At 43.5% G+C, this 24,405-nt stretch overlaps 1 protein-coding gene across 1 annotated transcript in view; it reads left to right on the forward strand.

The window, feature by feature from the left end:
* The window catches only part of MACROD2 (mono-ADP ribosylhydrolase 2), a 1,460,592-nt gene that overhangs the window by 1,347,985 nt on the left and 88,202 nt on the right, over nt 1–24,405 (forward strand). The window contains exon 9 of the mRNA XM_075267382.1: nt 17,128–17,209. Coding sequence (XP_075123483.1) covers nt 17,128–17,209 — 82 coding nt within the window. The remainder of the gene's footprint in view (nt 1–17,127; nt 17,210–24,405) is intronic.

Here is a 24,405-nt window from a genome sequence, read left to right on the forward strand (position 1 = left end):
TATTTTACCTTCCTGAAGTTTTGTTTTAAACTTATTTTTTTTCAACCGAGCTGTTTTGTGTGTTTTCTAATCCTTCCTTTCCTGTAATATGTAGATCTATAAATACATGTATGACACTTATACATATAATATATCTCCCTATATAAATGAGGTTATAAGGATCACAAAAAGAACAATTACTGTATGAATCCTGTACATAGCTGCCGCGCCCTGGTGATCCCTACTACCACCACTTGCTTCATCTTGGCTGTGATGATTTCATATCATCTGATTTCAGTGATCAAATGTCACCCAGTACGCAGCTATAATGATTGGCTGTTGATGTCAGGTGACCTATGTACTGTACACACCCATGAGGAAGCAGGCAGTAGTGAGGAGCACCAATATAAGCAAGTAGGAGGCTGCATAAGGGATCAACCTACTATCTCTCAGCCCTTTTATCAAGACCACATTGAAAGTGGAACTTGTTGTGATCTGTTACATGGGGAAGTGACTCATGAGATCTGCCATTGCTGCGACTTGGTGTGGCCCAAAGTCTGGATGCTTAGAATGGCAGCAGGGGTGTTTTGTGACTGCTGGGTCATTACCCCTGTGAGCGCTGTTCCGCAGTGGTTGAGCAGACCACCATATGGTTCCACACCAAATAGAGTAGGCACCCATTGTAATAGAGGTCATTATTAGAGATGAGCGAACAGTGTTCTATCGAACTCATGTTCGATCGGATATTAGGCTGTTCGGCATGTTCGAATCGAATCGAACACCGCGTGGTAAAGTGCGCCATTACTCGATTCCCCTCCCACCTTCCCTGGCGCCTTTTTTGCTCCAATAACAGCGCAGGGTAGGTGGGACAGGAACTACGACACCGGTGACGTTGAGAAAAGTAGGCAAAACCCATTGGCTGCCAAAAACATGTGACCTCTAATTTAAAAGAACAGCGCCGCCCAGGTTCGCGTCATTCTGAGCTTGCAATTCACCGAGGACGGAGGTTTCCGTCCAGCTAGCTAGGGCTTAGATTCTGGGTAGGCAGGGACAGGCTAGGATAGGAAGGAGAAGACAACCAACAGCTCTTATAAGAGCTAAATTCCAGGGAGAAGCTTGTCAGTGTAAAGTGGCACTGACGGGCTCAATCGCCGCAACCCAGCTTTCCCAGGATCCTGAATGGAATACACTGTCAGTGTATTCCCGTATACCCGATATATACCCCGATACCCGTTCCAACGGTGTGCCCCCCCACCTTCACCCCAGAAATACCCTGCAAGTCCCCTAGCAATAGAATTGGGGCTATATACACCCACAATTTTTACTACTGGTATACAGTGCCATTGTCTGACTGGGAATTCAAAGAATATATTGGGAATACAAATACCCTCATTTCTTGCTACTGCCATATAGTGCCAGTGTCTGACTGGGAATTCAAAGAATATATTGGGGTTACGTGCACCCACAATTTTTACTACTGGTATACAGTGCCAGTGTCTGACTGGGAATTCAAAGAATATATTGGGAATACAAATACCCTCATTTCTTGCTACTGCCATATAGTGCCAGTGTCTGACTGGGAATTCAAAGAATATATTGGGGTTACGTGCACCCACAATTTTTACTACTGGTATACAGTGCCATTGTCTGACTGGGAATTCAAAGAATATATTGGGAATACAAATACCCTCATTTCTTGCTACTGCCATATAGTGCCAGTGTCTGACTGGGAATTCAAAGAATATATTGGGGTTACGTGCACCCACAATTTTTACTACTGGTATACAGTGCCATTGTCTGACTGGGAATTCAAAGAATATATTGGGAATACAAATACCCTCATTTCTTGCTACTGCCATATAGTGCCAGTGTCTGACTGGGAATTCAAAGAATATATTGGGGTTACGTGCACCCACAATTTTTACTACTGGTATACAGTGCCATTGTCTGACTGGGAATTCAAAGAATATATTGGGAATACAAATACCCTCATTTCTTGCTACTGCCATATAGTGCCAGTGTCTGACTGGGAATTCAAAGAATATATTGGGAATACAAATACCCTCATTTCTTGCTACTGCCATATAGTGCCAGTGTCTGACTGGGAATTCAAAGAATATATTGGGGTTACGTGCACCCACAATTTTTACTACTGGTATACAGTGCCATTGTCTGACTGGGAATTCAAAGAATATATTGGGAATACAAATACCCTCATTTCTTGCTACTGCCATATAGTGCCAGTTTCTGACTGGTAATTCAAAGAATATATTGCGGTTACGTGCACCCACAATTTTTACTACTGGTATACAGTGCCATTGTCTGACTGGGAATTCAAAGAATATATTGGGGTTATAAATACCCTCATTTCTTGCTACTGCCATATAGTGCCAGTTTCTGACTGGTAATTCAAAGAATATATTGGGGTTACGTGCACCCACAATTTTTACTACTGGTATACAGTGCCATTGTCTGACTGGGAATTCAAAGAATATATTGGGAATACAAATACCCTCATTTCTTGCTACTGCCATATAGTGCCAGTGTCTGACTGGGAATTCAAAGAATATATTGGGAATACAAATACCCTCATTTCTTGCTACTGCCATATAGTGCCAGTTTCTGACTGGTAATTCAAAGAATATATTGGGGTTACGTGCACCCACAATTTTTACTACTGGTATACAGTGCCATTGTCTGACTGGGAATTCAAAGAATATATTGGGAATACAAATACCCTCATTTCTTGCTACTGCCATATAGTGCCAGTGTCTGACTGGGAATTCAAAGAATATATTGGGGTTACGTGCACCCACAATTTTTACTACTGGTATACAGTGCCAATTTCTAACTAGGAATTCAAAATGCGCAAGGCTCCCGGAAAGGGACGTGGACGAGGCCGTGGGCGAGGTCGGGGGAATGGTTCTGGGGAGCAAGGTAGCAGTGAAGCCACAGGGCGTCCCGTGCCTACTCCTGTGGGGCAGCAAGCATTGCGCCACTCCACAGTGCCAGGGTTGCTTGCCACATTAACTAAACTGCAGGGTACAAACCTTAGTAGGCCCGAGAACCAGGAACAGGTCTTGCAATGGCTGTCAGAGAACGCTTACAGCACATTGTCCAGCAGCCAGTCAGACTCTGCCTCCTCTCCTCCTATTACCCAACAGTCTTGTCTTCCTTCCTCCCAAAATTCCGAAGCTTTACAGAACAATAACCCAAACTGTCCCTGCTCCCCAGAGCTGTTCTCCGCTCCTTTCATTGTCCCTCAACCTGCCTCTCCACGTCACGATTCCACGAACCTAACAGAGGAGCATCTGTGTCCAGATGCTCAAACACTAGAGTCTCCTCCATCTCCGTTCGATTTGGTGGTGGATGACCAGCAACCCACCCTCATCGACGATGATGTGACGCAGTTGCCGTCAGGGCATCCAGTTGACCGGCGCATTGTGCGGGAGGAGGAGATGAGACAGGAGTTGGAAGAGGAAGTGGTGGATGATGAGGACACTGACCCGACCTGGACAGGGGGGATGTCAAGCGGGGAAAGTAGTGTGGATGTTGAGGCAGGTGCAGCACCAAAAAGGGTAGCTAGAGGCAGAGGCAGAGGTCAGCAGCTTAGGCGAAGCCAGGCCACACCCGGAATCTCCCAAGATGTTCCAGTTCGTACCCAGCCCCGAAAAACTCCCACCTCGAGGGCACGTTTCTCGAAGGTGTGGAGTTTTTTCAAGGAATGCGCCGAGGACAGATATAGTGTTGTCTGCACAATTTGCCTCTCGAAATTGATTAGGGGCTCTGAGAAGAGCAACCTGTCCACCACTTCAATGCGCCGTCATTTGGAATCCAAGCACTGGAATCAGTGGCAGGCAGCAACGGCAGGACAAAGGCCGCCTGCCGTTCACGCCACTGCCACTGCCTCTGCCACTGCCTCTGCCTCTGCCACTGCCACTGCTGACTGTGCTGGCGATGCACTCCAGAGGACGAGCCAGGACACCACTTCATCTGCCTCCGCCACTTTGTTGACTTCTACCTCATCCTCCCCTGGTCCTGTCTTATCTCCTTCTCCTGCACCATCAAAGGCACCATCAGGCGTTTCTTTACAACAACCCACCATCTCTCAGACATTGGAGCGGCGGCAGAAATACACTGCTAACCACCCACACGCGCAAGCCTTGAACGCCAACATCGCTAAACTGCTGGCCCAGGAGATGTTGGCGTTCCGGCTTGTTGAAACTCCCGCCTTCCTGGACCTGATGGCAACTGCGGCACCTCGCTATGCCGTCCCTAGCCGTCACTACTTCTCCCGGTGTGCCGTCCCCGCCTTGCACCAGCACGTGTCACTCAACATCAGGCGGGCCCTTAGTTCCGCGCTTTGCACAAAGGTCCACTTGACCACCGACGCGTGGACAAGTGCATGCGGACAGGGACGCTACATTTCACTGACGGCACACTGGGTGAATGTAGTTGAGGCTGGGACTGCTTCCCAAACTGGCCCGGTGTACCTCGTCTCCCCGCCTAACATTCCTGGCAGGGACACGAGAAGAACACCCCCCTCCTCCTCCTCCTCTACCGCCTCCTCCTCCGCCACCGCCTCCTCCTCCGCTGTTAGATTGACCCCAGCTACGAGTTGGAAACGTTGCAGCACTGGCGTTGGTAGACGTCAGCAGGCTGTGCTGAAGCTGATCAGCTTGGGGGACAGACAGCACACTGCCTCCGAGGTGAGGGATGCCCTCCTCGATGAGACGGCAATATGGTTTGAGCCGCTGCACCTGGGCCCAGGCATGGTCGTTTGTGATAACGGCCGGAACCTGGTAGCAGCTCTGGAGCTTGCCGGACTCCAACATGTTCCATGCCTGGCCCACGTCTTCAACCTAGTGGTGCAACGTTTCCTAAAGAGCTACCCCAATGTTCCAGAGCTACTGGTGAAAGTGCGGCGCATGTGCGCCCACTTTCGCAAGTCGACAGTAGCCGCTGCTAGCTTAAAATCTCTCCAGCAACGCCTGCATGTGCCACAACACCGGCTTTTGTGCGACGTCCCCACACGCTGGAACTCAACGTTTCAGATGTTGAATAGAGTGGTTGAGCAGCAGAGACCTTTGATGGAATACCAGCTACAAAACCCTAGGGTGCCACAAAGTCAGCTGCCTCAGTTTCACATCCATGAGTGGCCATGGATGAGAGACCTTTGTGACATCCTACGGGTCTTTGAGGAGTCCACAAGGAGGGTGAGCTCTGAGGATGCGATGGTGAGCCTTACAATCCCGCTCTTGTGTGTTCTGAGAGAATCCCTGATTGACATCAGGGATAACTCAGATCACACAGAGGAGTTAGGGATAGCATCCGATCCGTCACAGCTGGAGAGTAGGTCCACACATCTGTCCGCTTCACTGCGTTTAATGGAGGAGGAGGAGGAGGAGGAGGAGGAAGAAGAGTTGTCCGATGATGTGATGGTGATACAGGAGGCTTCCGGGCAACTTCGAATCGTCCCATTGTTGCAGCGCGGATGGGTAGACATGGAGGATGAGGAGGAAATGGAGATTGAACTTTCCGGTGGGGCCAGAGGAGTCATGCCAACTAACACTGTGGCAGACATGGCTGAGTTCATGTTGGGGTGCTTTACAACCGACAAGCGTATTGTCAAAATCATGGAGGACAACCAGTACTGGATCTTTGCTATCCTTGACCCCCGGTATAAAAACAACATCTCGTCTTTTATTCCGGTAGAGGGGAGGGCCAATCGCATCAATGCTTGCCACAGGCAATTGGTGCAGAATATGATGGAGATGTTTCCAGCATGTGACGTTGGCGGCAGGGAGGGCAGTTCCTCCAGTAGGCAACCAAGTTCTCACCGGTCCACACAAACGAGGGGCACACTGTCTAAGGTCTGGGACACCTTGATGGCACCCCCTCGCCAAAGTGCCGCCACGGAGGGTCCTAGTGTCACCAGGCGTGAGAAGTATAGGCGCATGTTGCGGGAATACCTTTCCGACCACAGCCCTGTCCTCTCCGACCCCTCTGCGCCCTACACGTATTGGGTGTCGAAGTTGGACCTGTGGCTTGAACTTGCCCTATATGCCTTGGAGGTGCTGTCCTGTCCTGCCGCCAGCGTCCTATCTGAGAGGGTGTTCAGTGCAGCCGGTGGCATCATCACTGACAAGCGCACCCGTCTGTCAGCTGAGAGTGCCGACCGGCTCACTTTGATAAAAATGAACCACCACTGGATAGAGCCTTCATTTTTGTGCCCACCTGTGTAAAGCACCCCAACATGAAACTCCATGTCTGTACTCAACCTCTCCAATTCCTCCGCATCCTCATACTCATCCACCATAAGCGTTGCACAATTCTGCTAATACTAGGCTCCCTCCAACATGATTTCCCCCAACTCTGCTGGTTAGAGGCTCCCTCCACCCTGATTTCCACCAACTCTGCTGGTTAGAGGCTCCCTCCACCCTGCTTTCCCACAACTCTGCTGGTTAGAGGCTCCCTCCACCATGAATTTGCCCAAACTGGGCTGTTTAGAGGCTCCCTCCACCATGAATTGGTCCAAACTGGGGTTTTTAGAGGCTCCCTCCACCATGAATTGGTCCAAACTTGGCTGTTTAGAGGCTCCCTCCACCCTGAATTGGTCCAAACTGGGGTGGTTAGAGGCTCCCTCCACCATTAATTGGTCCAAACTGGGCTGGTTAGAGGCTCCCTCCATCATTAATTGGTCCAAACTGGGCTGGTTAGAGGCTCCCTCCACCATGAATCGGTCCAAACTGGGGTTTTTAGAGGCTCCCTCCACCATGAATTGGTCCAAACTTGGCTGTTTAGAGGCTCCCTCCACCATTAATTGGTCCAAACTGGGCTGGTTAGAGGCTCCCTCCACCATGAATTGGTCCAAACTGGGTTTTTTAGAGGCTCCCTCCACCATGAATTTGCCCAAACTGGGCTGTTTAGAGGCTCCCTCCACCATGAATTGGTCCAAACTGGGCTGGTTAGAGGCTCCCTCCACCATGAATTTCCCAAAACTTGGCTGTTTAGAGGCTCCCTCCACCATTAATTGGTCCAAACTGGGCTGGTTAGAGGCTCCCTCCACCATGAATTGGTCCAAACTGGGGTGGTTAGAGGCTCCCTCCACCATTAATTGGTCCAAACTGGGCTGGTTAGAGGCTCCCTCCACCATTAATTGGTCCAAACTGGGCTGGTTAGAGGCTCCCTCCACCATTAATTGGTCCAAACTGGGCTGGTTAGAGGCTCCCTCCACCATTAATTGGTCCAAACTGGGCTGGTTAGAGGCTCCCTCCACCATGAATTGGTCCAAACTGGGCTGTTTAGAGGCTCCCTCCACCATGAATTTGCCCAAACTGGGCTGGTTAGAGGCTCCCTCCACCATGAATTGGTCCAAACTGGGGTTTTTAGAGGCTCCCTCCACCATGAATTGGTCCAAACTTGGCTGTTTAGAGGCTCCCTCCACCATGAATTGGTCCAAACTGGGGTGGTTAGAGGCTCCCTCCACCATTAATTGGTCCAAACTGGGCTGGTTAGAGGCTCCCTCCACCATTAATTGGTCCAAACTGGGCTGGTTAGAGGCTCCCTCCACCATGAATTTGCCCAAACTGGGCTGGTTAGAGGCTCCCTCCACCATGAATTGGTCCAAACTGGGTTTTTTAGAGGCTCCCTCCACCATGAATTTGCCCAAACTGGGCTGGTTAGAGGCTCCCTCCACCATGAATTGGTCCAAACTGGGGTTTTTAGAGGCTCCCTCCACTATGAATTTGCCCAAACTGGGGTGTTTAGAGGCTCCCTCCACCATGAATTTGCCCAAACTCTGCTGGTTAGAGGCTCAATCCACCCTGATTTTCAAAACAAATGTTGGTGCCAACCTCAACTTACTACAAGGGCCAAATTCACTGCTGGTGACGAGCTCTCCTCACTGCAAGTGCCAAATACACATGTTTCAAGGTGTTTTCCTACTGTCAGAGAGGTGGTATTGAGTGTGTAAAGTGTGTAGTTGTTAGGCTGTGATGTTGGGGTAATAGAGGGTCTTTGGTGTGTTAGATGCCCCCAGACATGCTTCCCCTGCTGTCCCAGTGTCATTCCAGAGGTGTTGGCATCATTTCCTGGGGTGTCATAGTGGACTTGGTGACCCTCCAGACACGGATTTGGGTTTCCCCCTTAACGAGTATCTGTTCCCCATAGACTATAATGGGGTTCGAAACCCGTTCGAACACACGAACATTGAGCGGCTGTTCGAATCGAATTTCGAACCTCGAACATTTTAGTGTTCGCTCATCTCTAGTCATTATGAAGTGTCTAGTGGACTTGTACAATATTGGGATATGCAGTCCATGTCTTCAGTCATTTTAAGTCCCAATCTGAACCTCACTTTCCACATTCTTCAAATTGGGCATATCAGGGTGAGCCAATGCGGGGAGTCCTCGGCTCGGCTGATTTATGAAAAACTCATGCTATATTCCTGGTGTGAGTTATAATGGAAATCTATGCCAGTTCTTACATGGAATAGATTTCCATTCTGGTACCAGGACCTCTGAAAAATTTATGAAGGGGCTGGGTCCATCAGGCTGTGAGCACAACCAAAAATAGGACCAACGTTCTTCACGCTTCATTAATATATCAAACGTGAATAGACCCAGGGACTTTGTGACACGTGTCCATTTTTCACTGTCCTTTGCATGAGCCCTAAGTAAATCTTACTGTTGTCCATAAAATATTATTTTTTTTGATCTCTTCTGTGCTTATTATTCCTGCTGTTTAGGGACATATCCCCAACTGGTAACACCAAGTTGCCAAGTTATTAATACATATGTGGACAAAATTACAGAAACAAGATATATACAGTATGTATATATATATATATATATATATATATATATATATATACAGTCCTATGAAAAAGTTTGGGCACCCCTATTAATCTTAATCATTTTTAGTTCTAAATATTTTGGTGTTTGCAACAGCCATTTCAGTTTGATATATCTAATAACTGATGGACACAATAATATTTCAGGATTGAAATGCGGTTTATTGTACTAACAGAAAATGTGCAATATGCATTAAACCAAAATTTGACCGGTGCAAAAGTATGGGCACCCTTATCATTTTATTGATTTGAATACTCCTAACTACTTTTTACTGACTTACTGAAGCACAAAATTGGTTTTGTAACCTCAGTGAGCTTTGAACTTCATAGCCAGGTGTATCCAATCATGAGAAAAGGTATTTAAGGTGGCCAATTGCAAGTTGTTCTACTATTTGAATCTCCTCTGAAGAGTGGCATCATGGGCTACTCAAAACAACTCTCAAATGATCTGAAAACAAAGATTGTTCAACATAGTTGTTCAGTGGAAGGATACAAAAAGCTGTCTCAGAGATTTAACCTGTCAGTTTCCACTGTGAGGAACATAGTAAGGAAATGGAAGACCACAGGGGCAGTTCTTGTTAAGCCCAGAAGTGGCAGGCCAAGAAAAATATCAGAAAGGCAGAGAAGAAGAATGGTGAGAACAGTCAAGGACAATCCACAGACCACCTCCAAAGAGCTGCAGCATCATCTTGCTGCAGATGGTGTCACTGTGCAACAGTCAGCAATACAGCGCACTTTGCACAAGGAGAAGCTGTATGGGAGAGTGATGAGAAAGAAGCCGTTTCTGCACGTACGCCACAAATAGAGTTGCCTGAGGTATGAAAAAGCACATTTGGACAAGGCAGCTTCATTTTGGAAACAAAAATTGAGTTGTTTGGTTATAAAAAAAGGCGTTATGCATGGCGTCCAAAAAGAAACAGCATTCCAAGAAAAACACATGCTACCCACTGTAAAATTTGGTGGAGGTTCCATCATGCTTTGGGGCTGTGTGGCCAATGCCGGCATCGGGAATCTTGTTAAAGTTGAGGGTCGCATGGATTCCACTCAGTATCAGCAGATTCTTGAGAATAATGTTCAAGAATCAGTGACAAAGTTGAAGTTACGCCGGGGATGGATATTTCAGCAAGACAATGATCCAAAACACCGCTCCAAATCCTCAGGCATTCATGCAGAGGAACAATTACAATGTTCTGGAATGGCCATCCCAGTCCCCAGACCTGAATATCATTGAACATCTGTGGGATGATTTGAAGCGGGCTGTCCATGCTCGGCCACCATCTAACTTAACTGAACTTGAATTGTTTGTCCAAAATACCTTTATCCAGGATCCAGGAACTGATTAAAAGCTACAGGAAGCGACTAGAGGCTGTTATCTTTGCAAAAGGAGGATCTACTAAATATTAATGTCACTTTTCTGTTGAGGTGCCCATACTTTTGCACCGGTCAAATTTTGGTTTAATGCATATTGCGCATTTTCTGTTAGTACAATAAACCGCATTTCAATCCTGAAATATTACTGTGTCCATCAGTTATTAGATATATCAAACTGAAATGGCTGTTATAAACACCAAAATATTTAGAACTAAAAATGATTAAGATTAATAGGGGTGCCCAAACTTTTTCATAGGACTGTATATGTATGTATATATATATATATATATATATATATATATATATATATACACACACACACACACACACACACACACACACACACACACATATATGTCCTCTATTCCAGAGAACCTGTCTTGCTGTTCACATGGCATTTCCTATGACTGCGGCACAATCTAGGCGTCCATTCCATTAACATTCAGTTGTAGCTGTACTGTCTCATGCACTATCTCAGTTTAGCAGCTGTGCATCAAGAGTGGCAGCTCCAGCAGAAGAGCTTGGAAATTAATAGAAAATTAATTATAATTCTATGTATTACCGTAGATAAGATTTCTATAGTAGACCGGGGATTATACTGCAGATTGAGCCTGAGACCAAAAATAGCCATTATACAACCCGCACCTGCAAATAAACAAGGATATAAAAATAAAGCTGCACATGAAGTATAACATGTTTATTTGGACTGCTACATGTTTGGCTGTAAAACATGCTTGAATGAGAAGATGATTATATGTAAATTAATATACATGTACAGGAGCAATAGCAAACAATAGAGAATAAAACACACATATATAATTATTTATGTTAGTGTAATAAAAATTGAACCACAAATTACTAGAGGTTAATGTGTGATGGGGTGTCAATGCCAGAGGGATGCTAAATATAAAAAACAAAAAAAACTTTTCAAGTCTTCAGTAGGTGATACCTTTTTTAATGGCTAACTCATAATGATGACAGAATATGACGTTTCGAAGCTTTCCTCTGAGCTTCTTCTTCAGATATAACTAAAAAACACTCTGTAGAGGCTGCATATTTATAACTGGACACAGGGCTAGAATTACAGGAGGGAGGGGGGAAGAGGCTTATTACTATATACTTATAACAACAAACAATCAATTGCCAGATCCCCCAGTTCTTATCTTAATGGCTGTCTTAATGATGTGTATAAAAAGACATAAACCCACGTGAGATGTTCACCCCATTGTCCAACGTCTGGAATAGGGTCATGGCCTTGTACTCATAAATCAGTCGCTGTTTCCTTGATTTAAAGTTCCCTTTTAAGATCAAGATTTTCATGTCATTGATGATGCTGTGGTGTTCCTGGCAAAAATGATTTGGCACGGGAAGATCAGTTCTCTGTTGTTTGATTGTATGGCGATGTGAATTAATTCTCATTCTGAGTTTCTGACCAGTCTCTCCAACATACAGATTTTCAGTGGAACATTTGGTGCAAATGATCAAATACACCACATTAGGTGTGTTACAGGTGAACGTACCTGGGATTTTATATTCCCTGTTAGAGTTTGGTATCTCTATCCTGTCAGTGGTCAGTATGTGAGGGCAGGTTTTGCACCTCTTCTGTCCACATGGGAATGTTCCTTTGTTAGTTGGAGGTGACAGAGAGCTGCTAATAATCATATTCCTGAGGTTTGGTGGCTGTCTGTAGCATAGGAGAGGGGGGTCAGAAAATATGGATCTTAGACGGTTGTCTTTTTGCAGTAGTGGATGTAATTTGCGTGTGATTCCTCTCAGCGTCTCCAGGTGGGGGTTGTATGTGACAACCAGGGGTACCCGAGTGTTCTCCTGTTTGGTATTGTATTTTAATAACTCCGATCTTGGTATCCTGGTGGCTCTGGTGATTTGGTTATCAACTGTTCTTGGATGGTAACCTTGCCTCAAGAATGTGTTTTTGAGGCCCCCAAGGTGTTCGTCCCTATCTGCAGGGTTTGAACATATGCGATGGTATCTGATGGCCTGGCTGTATACAATGGAGTTCTTTATGTGTTTAGGATGAAAACTATCCCATCTTAGGTAGGTAGGGCGGTCAATTGGTTTCCGATACAGCGATGTCTCAATTTTGTTGTCCTGTATCTTGATGACTGCATCCAGGAAGTTTATTTCGGAGAAGGAGTGATTGAGCGTCAGGTTGATGGTGGGATGGAACTGGTTGAACTGTTCATGGAAGGTTTTCAGCTGTTCCTCAGACCCGGTCCAAATGATTAGGATATCATCAATGAAGCGATAGTAGGCCCGAGGCCTAATGGTGCAGGTGGATAGGAAGTCACTCTCAAGCTTGGCCATGAAGAGATTAGCGTACTGTGGCGCCATTTTGCTCCCCATTGCGGTGCCGGTCCGTTGTAAATAGATGCAGTCACCAAAGGAGAAGTAATTGTGAGTGAGGATGAATTTTGTCAGTTTCACCACCGATTCAGCGTTCATACCTCGCTTTTCCATGAAAAACTGGCAGGCATTTATACCGTCCTGGTGTGGGATGTTGGAGTACAGGGATTCTACATCCATGGTGGCCAGGATGGTTCCATCTGGAAGGGGACCTATAGTGGATAGTTTGTTTAATAGGTCTGTAGTATCCTGTAGGTAGCTGGCTGTATCCTTCACTAGGGGTTTCAGAGTGCCCTCCACCCATCCAGAGATTTGTTCAGTGAGAGTCCCAACACATGAGATGATCGGTCTCCCTGGTTTCCCAGGTTTGTGCAGTTTTGGAAGCATATAAAAAGTCCCTGTCCTAGGGCTTGCTGGTATGAGGCTGCTTAGGCTTATTGCTCCATCAGATAGGACAGAGATAACCTTTTTTAGTTTTTTGGAGTACTCCACTGTGGGGTCTGAATCCAACTTGGAGTAGTAGTGTGTGTCATTCAGCTGTCTGTGTGCCTCCTGTATGTAGTCTGATGTGTTCATCATGACTATAGCACCACCCTTGTCCGCTGGTTTAATGATGATGTCGTTATTATTTCTCAGAGATTTTATGGCCCTTCTTTCCTGGGCAGTGATGTTAGATGGCAGTGCTTTATTTGTATCCAGTATAGTGGATTTGACCATGTGTCTGAAACAGTCTATGTAATTATCCAAATCAAAATTTCGTCCAGTTGGAGGTGTCCAATCAGATGTCTCCTTTTTTGCTAAGATTGGAATCTCTGAAGGGGTAGGTTAGGTAGGGGATGCTAGTAAACCAGGTCTAGAATAGGGAACTATCTATGCCCTATGCAGGGGCCTAAATAAACGCTCATAGACCCTGGTACAAAAGCTCTGTTTGGGCCTTCTGCATAACATCTCAACACAGAATTCAGTTGTGTCCCAGCCATACATTTTAGTGACATCCATGTTTCCCTTTCCTCCTTTATCTGGGTTCAGACTGCCGTGAAGACTTGTTTTTAAAGGGGCTCTATCACTGGGAAGAGGTCATTTTTAGATCAGTACATCCTTGTATAGTCTTTAGAAAGGCTATTTTACACCTACCTTTAGTGTGTAAATTGTCTCCGTAGATTTTGAATAAGTCTGTCTTTATTCATATGCTCATATGTGTATGTATAGCAGAGACAAATCATCAGCACAACAGCCTCTGCTATACATACAAATAGAGCAGACAGTGCACACAGACACTTCCGGTGCACGATCTAAGCTCATTCGCATATGAATAAAAATGGACTTATTCAAAATCTACTGAGGCAATTTACATACTAAAGGTAGGTGTGAAGTAGCATTTCTAAAAATGCTTATCTAAAAATGACTTTTCCCAATGATAGAGCCCCTTTAACCTCTCTGCAAGTTTCCCAGCTTCTGCTGTCGGTGCCCCCAACATAGTAATGATGTCCTCTTTTGTGTCATAGCTTCCCCCAACATAAACCCTCCTGGACTATTGCTTATTTTGGCATTCAAGGGTTCATTTTCTCCTTTCTAGCAGTGGAAGACTTTATATCATAAATCTCCTTCCCCTATGTCAATCCAGTGCACCATAGGATAGGGGTGATAAATTTAGGATATGCAGCCATCAAAGGAAATAGAAAGGAGATCAAGAAGTTTAACCAGCCCTAGTGTGATGAGGGTGATCTGTGGGACCCTAACTTATGTACCCAGACACAGCTACAACCATTGCAACCATTGTGACTCCTATAGTTAAGCCAGTGCTTATGGCCCGCTAAGGATTCTGGGCTGGAATGCAACTGGACCCTTTGAATCCCCTCAAGTTGTACCCCTACCCTTTGTATGCACTCACATTTGCATATTATTCCGCTACTTTGCATTTGCACAAATCGATGAATTACTTGCCATAGACTGATCAACCCGTCCATTGGCTTTGACCATTAACATTTAGATTTGTAGCGTATAACCAGGGTACAAAAGCAAATTGTCTCCATCATAGAGTGTTTGAATATTTTGCTGAATCTAGGATTATCCAAGCTATGTCAGCTGTCACATTACTACTAACTGTGACAAATGGAGGTCATTTCCAAATATTTCAAACGTATCACGGTGTATCCCTCTTCCAGGGACAAGGGCCTAATAATGAAGAAGATTGATGGCGGAAAACTATCAAGTCTGAATGTCTGGATAAAAATGAATTCTTTTGTTCTTGATGGATAAATTAGCAAAGCAAATGTTTTCAGAAACATTTTGCATCCTTGTTGATGGTTTTCTCAGTCATAACATGTCAAGTCCGGCGCAATTGAATTTTCCATTTAAATATTGTTTATGAGAAATGACAATGCATTTACGTTCCTGTATTCAGCTGAAGGATCTTAATGGTAGATGCAAAGGGCCACATACTGGAATGTGCTAAACAACATGTGGTATCGGGATCGTTTTAGAAATCAACAGCTCTTAACATTTGCATGAAAACAATTTAAAGGGAAAATTAATTTACCAAAACAGAGCTCAAAAAGGAAAAGTGACTTAAAGGGGTTGTCCACGATTTTTTTGAAATCCCTACATTAGTCTAAACACTCTCCCCTACTACTACTTTGTAAATAACATTATTAATTAAAAAAAATTAGATTTACTCATATCCCTGGGGCGGTCATGTAACCACTCCAGGGATATTTTCTGATTATCCAGTGACAATCTGTTTACCAATTTCCGGAACTTCCTCCATTCACTCCACTCATACTTACCCATCCATGGCTTCTTCCAATGAGATGAAGCCTCCCTCTGTACTGGCAGGGTGCGCGCACTTCTCCTAGCAGGGTGCGTGCCCTGCTGCCGGTAAATCACCTCTACTGCATGACTGCGCATGTGCAGTAGAGGTGGCTCATCGCTGGAGAAGGAGCAGGCTCACAGGGGAGGAGGAGGAGGGGCCATCTCTCAGGAAGAAGCATAGAGGGTAAGTATTTAATATGGGTTGGGGGATTGGCTGAGTAGGTAGGGCAAATAGGATGGGAAGGATAGCTAGAGAGACAGGGAGGGGGGAGTGAGAAAGGAGGAGGGATGAGAGGTGAGAGGGGTTAGGAGGTTACATAGCAGGAGGCAGAAGGAAGCAAACTAAAGTAGGAGATACAAGGGCCCCCAGAGATACCCCAGAAATCAGTCAAAACACACTAAAACGTATATAGGTACATTTATTAACTCAATAATAACACCGATAGACATTTAAAAAAAAAACAAAAAAACATTTTTTGCCCTTTAAAGGGAATTTGTCATAAAGAGCATCCAGCAGCCATTCAGTTTCATTTGGAAAAGCAGACACACCTTTAAATGACTCCCCAGATCTTCACTTGGAGCATTAGGTTCCCATCATCAAATGTTACTTATACTGAGAATAGAATCACTTTAAGGCCGGCGTTCCACGTGGTGTAAATGCCGCGATTTGCCCGTGGTGGAAACACCAAGGAAAAAATTGCAGTGTTTTACAATCAGAGCAAAGTGGATGGGATTCTAGGGAATCTCATGCCCACTTTGCGGAAAAAAGGGCAAACTTTCTGCAAACTTTTTGTCTAAGGCTGCGGAAGTGCAGCTTTTTTTTTTTGCAGATTTTGCTGCGGTCTTTTGAGCCAAAGCCAGGAGTGGATTGAGCAGAAGGGAGAAGTATACTTTTGTAGCCATCCTTGGTTTTGGCTCAAAAAAACAGTTCTGCAGCAAAAAAAAGCTGTGTTTCCGCAACGTGGGGTTTCAGCCTAAAGAACCTTTATGCCACCTATGATGCAAAGGACCTGGTAAATAGGGAAGTGAATGATGAAAGGTGGAAAAAACGAAATGTACAAATAGATATCCCACAGTGAAACTTTCCGAGTACACTGTACCAATAAAGTATTCCCGTGCATGTAATATTAGGAGCATATTTCTGTAAGTCCCTGCTGGAGAATTAGTGAAATATAGCTAAAATCTATTTAGATATATTAGATAGAGAAGATGTTAAAATTAATAATTTGATAAATATGATGCTATATTTTGAATTGCTTATTCTCCGAGTTCCTAATGAGTTCTGAGTCTCGGGACTCGCTTTTCTCTAAATGAATTTCCATATTTTCATTTGTGCTGGATGAATATCCAAAGCACTGGCGGGAATTTAAAAATAATACCCCATAAATTAACAAAATGTTTTAAATTTGCTTACTGCATTTGCATGAATTATTTATTGTATTTGCGTCGTGTGCATTTATCAGGGAAACGTAGAACAGGCTCTTCCATGATTAGTATTGTACAAATAATTATATATGAGATGAGAATTGCTTGCCTTGCAGGAACTGATATAGAAGATTATTTAAGGAAATGTCAGGGAGGGATTATTTATTTCATTTAATTCCCCCCTGATTATGCAACTGGTTATTTGTAAGAGAAGTGAAATAATCTGGAATGTCAGGTTCAGACGAATATGTCTTATGGAAATAATTAGAAAAGTATTACAATTGATTCCTAATATACTCTGCTCTTGTGTTTTTTTCTTGCAGATAGATCGCATAATCTTCTGTGTGTTTTTGGAAGTTGACTTCAAAATATATAGAAAGAAATTGGCCGAGTTTTTCCTAAAAGGTATAGTATGTTACTTTTGTCTATGAAGGAACACTAAACTAAAAAAAAAAAAAATGCATAAAAAATAAATAAGATAGAAACAAGGGAATGCCGTGGGGGAGGAGACCTGCACTTTTAACACATTACAACTGAGTAATACTGTATATGAAGAAAACTTTCTGTGGCGCAGTAGTTCGGCCATGTTTCCTCCTCCACTTCTCATTTTTTATGCCAAGACAACTTGCAGAAGCAAAAGCCTCCCTTACTCTGTCTATAGTAGGACAAAGGATTGTTAAAGGAGTTTTCCCATCTTCCTGTCTCAGTAGCTTTGCCTGATGTCTTTTCTTCTCACTTCCTGTATTCTTTAACAATCTGGTGGGAGGCGGCTTTGACTGTTTGATGAACAGGACACTATGAACTTATCAAATAAATTGCACAGTAAATGTGTATTATATTGCACAGGTTTGTATAGAACCTTACCATGCTTCTACAGAGAAAAGACTCCGTGTTATCTATGTTTTAATATAGAGAAATAACAGACATTGCTCCCGGAGCCTTTATCAGTAAACTGCTATTAGCTGACCTTATTGTCCTGACCAGAGATCTGTACATAACAGCAGAGAACTCAGCCACCCCAGAGAATAATGTGTCCTGTGTCCAGCTATAGGATGGGTGTCATGGCAATGATGTGTAAACAATGAGCGGAATAATCTCACATATCAGGCAAATGAAGCAGAATTTCTAAAGTAATGTATTTAAGAAAAGGCCATTTACATAATCTAGCAGTATTTTTAGGATCCTTTAGATAGTAATAACCCGTTAAGCCCCAACACCCCAGCTGGATGGAATAAATCAACATAAGTTGTTATAGAAAAATGCTGACTTTTTAACATCTCTGAGGTATTCCAGTAAAAGTAAAACAAGTTACCCCCGCATCCAAGTGATAAGCATAACTTGCTGATGTATGGTGTGGGGAGGATGGTGGAGGGTATGACTGTCTGGACCTACCACCAATGACGAAAGCTGCGGTGATTGGCAGTTTGGAAATGCTCACCATCACTCCATTTATTTCAGTGAGAACTACCAGAGATGGCGGAGTTCTAAACTTCAATTATCGACGCATTAAAATAAATGGAGTGGCATCACACACATTTCCAACATGGTACTCCACTTAACCTGGAGTGCAAAACGTCCTAAGTCTCATGATATGTGGGAGTACTATGTGTTCGACCTCAATTTACTCTCTGTCCTTTGGATTTGGGTTAACCTCTTGTTACCTTAAAAACTTGACAGCCAGAGTAGGAATTATTTTTTACTTTTATTTAAATTGATCGTAAAGGCTCATGGACTCCAGAAAGTTTTATAAGTACATCAAATTCCTTCCTAAGCTTGGCTTATATGCTCTGTTCTATCATCAACTTTTACATTGGACAATACATATTTGTGTTGGTGAGACAGAGAATGACCAAAAAGTGATTTACGCTAGATTAAGGCACAATATGGCTGTGGATACTTGTAGCTACAATCATACTTTTCAATTAATGTTTCATTGTTGAATAGTGCAGGTGAATATAAGGACCATATAAGAAATCTGTTTTCCTCCTCCACTTATTAGTCTGCTCTGCTCCTCCTTCTGTTCACTGTCCATGTTCATCTCACACTCAGAACTCTACGGAGAGGAGAGGGGGAGGAGGAGAAAAATAATATATTGCCTCATTCTGTACATTCTTGAGGCATAGCAGTGTTAAAAGACTTCCCTGGCCAACAGTATAGCAGAGTATACCAGCAGCCTTTTCCTCCTCCCTCCCCTCTCTGTAGACTATTTCCTAAATAAGATATAACAGCCTATATATTAACCTGTGCTATTCATTGTACCCTTCGGTGGAGGTATATTTGAAATGCCATTCATTTGTTTTACCATGACTCCCAATCTTTCATGCCAAGCACCTATGACTAGGCTGAAATGTGGCAGGTCTTTGCTGTCTTCTGGGCTACTCCTTATCAGGTTCCAAGGAAACGCAGAGTTCTAGGAAACCTTGGCTGGAAAAAAACATACAATACATTCCACTTAACATCATTATACAGTAATTTTCACAATTAAATGACTAAATATTATTTTTTTGCTTCAATAGTTGCTATAAAATCGCAGTTTTAGTGAAGAAAAGCATTTTTCAGCTTTTAGAAGTAGCGATGATGTAAATGTTCAATAAAAGCAAGTCATGAATAGCGGTGTTTGTACATATGTGTAATAGCCGCTTCTCCGATGATCTATGATATTACATAACTGTTATTATTTCTCATCTGGTACTAACAGCTGCAGTGCATTAAGCGCATTATAACACCTCTGGTTACATTATATCCATTTTCTTTTAAGAGTTCTTTATAGTCAAGAGGATATCATTAAAGTCTGTCTTTTTCTAGACGATGTTTTCAGAAAAACACAATGCAGAAAGCACTAACGTACAGGCACATGGATTATATTTATATGAATATATATCAGTGGTTAAAATGTAATATTAGGATACAGATGTCAGCTCTCAACCAACTTTTTGTGGACTCTGAAACTGCAGTTTGATAGATTGTTATAACTCTATCCACTGTCATTCCATGTCCACTGACATTAGGAGTGTTAGGGAGAGTTCACACGGAGTTACGTGCCGTGTGATGTGGCACGTAGACGCCACGTGATGTGGCACGTAGACGCCGCGTGAGCTTTTGCGGGCCGTTCACTCTCCCATTGATTTCAATGGGAGCGTGGATTGTAGACGAGGCGCTATTTTGCGGCCGTGAATTTATTCACGGCCGCAAAATAGCGCCGCGTATATGCCACATATACCATGTAACTCCGTGTGAACTCTCCCTTATACTTCGCTAGAAAGTGCACTGTCAGCTATAACAGTATGTACCTCGGTTGCAAAGATATTGGTGATGTTACTTTCAGCACTGATATCCCTGCCCTTTCAGAGGGGCCGAACATATAGCTTAGCGTCATTGCCGGGCTCTGAGGAATACCCCTGTGACTGTACTCGTCTGTAGCCTTGTACTGTTGGGGGGCGTAAAGATAACTGATATCTCTGCAACTGGGGCACAGGTGACAGTATGCTGAATTCTAGCAGTGTGCTAATGTCAGAGGACATGAAAAGCCATCAACAGAACCCATCCCTACCGATAGATGAGTTTGGGTCACTGGAATCAAGCTGTTTTCCCCATGTGAATCGCTGCCTTCACTGCCTCCATTGCCAAGATATATATATGTCAATATACAAGTGAGCACTATGGATCAATGAGGGTGCCGTTATTGCTCCAAAGAGGTGCCGTCATTGCTCTAAAGAGCTAATATGCATATTACCATAAACAACTATATCTTGGCAATAGAAGCAGTGATTCACAAGGGGACAACATTGTTTGATTCAGATGACCCCATCTATCTATCTGCAGGGCTGGGTTTTGGTGACAGATACCCTTTAAAACCATAACAATACTGTATGTAACAGAAACAACCTGTACAGCTTTTATAGGGCTCTGGACCCAGGGGGCCCTGTCCAAATTGGTTACAGTGCTCTCTATAAAGGGAATCTGTCAAGGCAGCAAACAACAGCCATAAACATGTGTAATGCAGTTTTCTCACCACAAAGGGGTGGCCGAGAGCCCATCCATGTACCACTTATTGGCTTTCCTCATAGAATAGCCTTTTATCACGGGTGGCTCCCACTGCTGATGGTAATGTACCCACCAGATCCCAGCGTAGCAAACTAGCCCTGGATATAGAGAGGTTACAGTCACCCAAACCTAAATGAGTTTTTCCTCTTGTGAATCGTTGCCTCAGTTGCTGAGATATCACCGTTTATTGTCAATATGCAAAACAGCTCTTTGGAGCATTTCCACTTACTTCTTTGGTGCAAAGACCTCATTTGCATATGTACAAAAATGGTGATAACATGGCAACTGATCCTAATCAGGAGTGTCTCCCTGTAAAGGGAAACTTTGCTTTATCAACTGATAGGGAGTCTGTCAGCAGGAAAATCGGTATCAAACTAATAATGGTATCTGGTAGGGCGGCTTCTATACTTTCCAAAGATGACTTTCTTATTCTGCATTGCAGCTCCATTTTCATCAGCATTTTATTCTAATACAGTTGAGTTGAAAAGGGATTTAGAGACGTTTCTTCTCCTGCCAGGACTTTGCTACCCCTAAGATGGGAGATGTCACTCAAGCAATGGGGGGCAAAGCTGGGCAGGGGTGGTTTCCTAGGGCAGAGAATGAAGCCCTGACAGGAGAAGGAGAGTCCCGAAACCTTTTTTCATCTAAATTGCATAAGAATGCGGATTTACATTAACGTGGAGCTGCAAGGTAGATTAAGAAGGACATGTTTGGAAAGTGGAGAAGTTGCCTAACAAGGGATTGTCATTAGTTTGCTAACAATTTTCTTGCGGACAGAGTCCCTATAATAGCAATAGAAGTTACAATATTCATAATATCAAACAATAAGCAATAAAAATATGTTTAGCAATTATTTTATTATTGATTGATACATTTATATAGAGAAATACAAATTTGCCATATCCAATACAGGATACTTGCTCTTCTGTTCTATCCATAGTCTTTTCCCTGCACCCCCTCCCCATTGTACTCAATGCTATCTGACTCTTTAAGAATACTTGCAGCGTCAACAATAAAATGAAGGATATGAACATTAAGTCTACAACGAAAATGTTTTCTTCTTTAAAGCCATGATTAAACATGAATATAAATTATGCAAAAAAAATTACCTTAATCTGCAGCATCACATTAAAAAATTCCCTTTGTAGCCTTTAAGCCTGACAAATTTCTTCAAAGTGCCTTTGCTTCTATAACAGCTCCACATAATTGTCTGCAGAGAATTGTCTATAGCACTAAGCTAGCAGAAAATCCCATCACCATAAAAAATAGTGTTACCAATACAAATATAATATAGATTAGAGATGCCGTAACCTTCCATATACATTTAATGTAACATAAATAGACAAAAATATTCAGGCCTATTTACTTCAAGGTTTTTTTTTTTCCATTTGGAACATGATCAGGTCACGGCAAGAAAGTGAATCAAAAGAGTAATGTGTGTAACTTAAAATATTTTGTGGTTTAAGAGGTTACATTAAATTTTTTTAATTTAAATAGTGTTACTGTGCCTACAGGGGGTCTGAAATAGTCAGCGACTATCATCCCTCCATCAATAATGTAGGCTGCAGTAAAGCAGCAGCCTTAACCAATAACAAGACAGGTGGGGGTATATTAGACTACCAATGGCGTGGACCCAACCACTCAGAGACAGGGACACAATATCTCATGCAAACAGTTTTATTTGGAAAAACAGCAAAATAAATAAATCACCCCATCAGGCACAAAATAAGCAAAATAAAATACAGCCTTAACTTCAGGCAGAATAGGAAACAAAACCCTGCTCGTCCGAGCACTAACTAAACAGTAAAACACTAAGTATATATGTGGCTTACTACCAACCACACGAACAAACAAAATAGCACAGTATGGTCTCACCAGACTTTCAGTATTTTTAGGACAGACCCAGGTGCTCGTTCCCAGGTTCTGCCCTGAAGTACAGGCTCTACAGCCTTTTATGGCTCAGTAACTAACCCAGGACATACTTGGGACTTTGGCCTACTCAAGACCTGCACTGGACCACACGTATGCCAGAAATCTGGGGGAGTTTTACTGGGACTCCAGCATTCTGCCTGTCACCTTCTCACAATAGGCAGAACTAGGCCAGAAATAGGCCTCCATTGCAGTCTCAGGCCTTACTATAACTCCTAGGCAGTATGCCTGCTGCCTCGGGATCATGTTTGACGCAGACCTTTCCTTCACCCCTCATGTTGAATCACTCGCATGTTCATGTCACCTCCACCTCAAAAACATCTCCAGAATACGCCCTTTCCTTACCAGAGATACACTAAAGACACTTATTGTCTCTCTGATTCATTCTCGCCTTGACTACTGTAACTCCTTACTAATCGGTCTTCCCCTCACTAAACTCTCCCCTCTACAATCTATTCTGAATGCAGCAGCCAGGCTCATCTATCAGTCTAGACGCTACAGCGATGTCTCTGGTCTGTGCCAGTCGCTACATTGGCTGCCTATTCATTATAGAATAAAATATAAAGTTATCACTCTCACCCACAAGGCTCTCCATAATGCCACCCCTCCCTACATTTCCTCCCTCATCTCTGTCTACCGCCCAACCCGTGCTCTCCGCTCACTCAATGACCTAACACTTACATCCTCTATTATCAGAACCTCCCACGCTCGTATACAAGACTTCTCCCGAGCTGCACCACTTCTCTGGAATGCTCTACCCCGGACAATAAGATTAACTCCCAATTTCTACAGTTTCAAACGCAAATTAAAGACGCATCTTTTCAGACAGGCCTATCACAATGTCTAACGTAAACTCTTAACCATCCTCTGTCCCCGCTCCCACATTACCCCACATGATATGATGCCATTTCTGGCTAACTTTACATGTCCAAGCTCCATCCACATGTTAAAGGACACGACTGGTGACGGTTCAAAGTTTTATGTTTGTGTAATGACAGTCACCTCTATTACAAAATTGTCTGACCACTGTATGAGCAATGTCGCCCCTGCTACCTCATAGATTGTAAGCTCTTGCGAGCAGGGCCCTCAGTCCCATTTTGTGAAATTACTTTTCTTGTAATGCATCTTTCTGTCTGTATTTGTACCCTACAAATTGTACAGCGCTGCGGAATATGTTGGCGCTATATAAATAAAATGTATTATTATTTATTATCTATCTATATCTCTATCTATCTATCTATCTATCTATCTATGAATCTATCTATTATTCTCCTGGCTACCAGCCCGTCACCATGTACTTTGCTGTTGGTATTAACCAGGGAAATATGTTTTGTCAGCAGAGAACAAACTAGAAATTAAATATCTATGTGATTGTCCCATCTCGGACTAATAAAGAGAGAAGCATTTAGGAGACGATGTGATCCCTTTGATATTGTACCGTGCCTATATATATGATCAGCCATCCCTCTCTGCTGTATGTAAGCTTTGCAGGATGGCACTTTGTTGTCTAGATAATGTAGACTGGGCATCTCATTTAATTTGCCTTCAAGCCCATCAAAGACTATTTGATGTCATTCGGCACAACAAAGCTTCAGTGTTCACAGAGCGCTCTCCCCTTCATGTGCCTC

The sequence above is a fragment of the Leptodactylus fuscus genome, chromosome 3, assembly GCF_031893055.1.
Source record: "Leptodactylus fuscus isolate aLepFus1 chromosome 3, aLepFus1.hap2, whole genome shotgun sequence".
Classification (NCBI taxonomy): Eukaryota; Metazoa; Chordata; class Amphibia; order Anura; family Leptodactylidae; genus Leptodactylus; species Leptodactylus fuscus.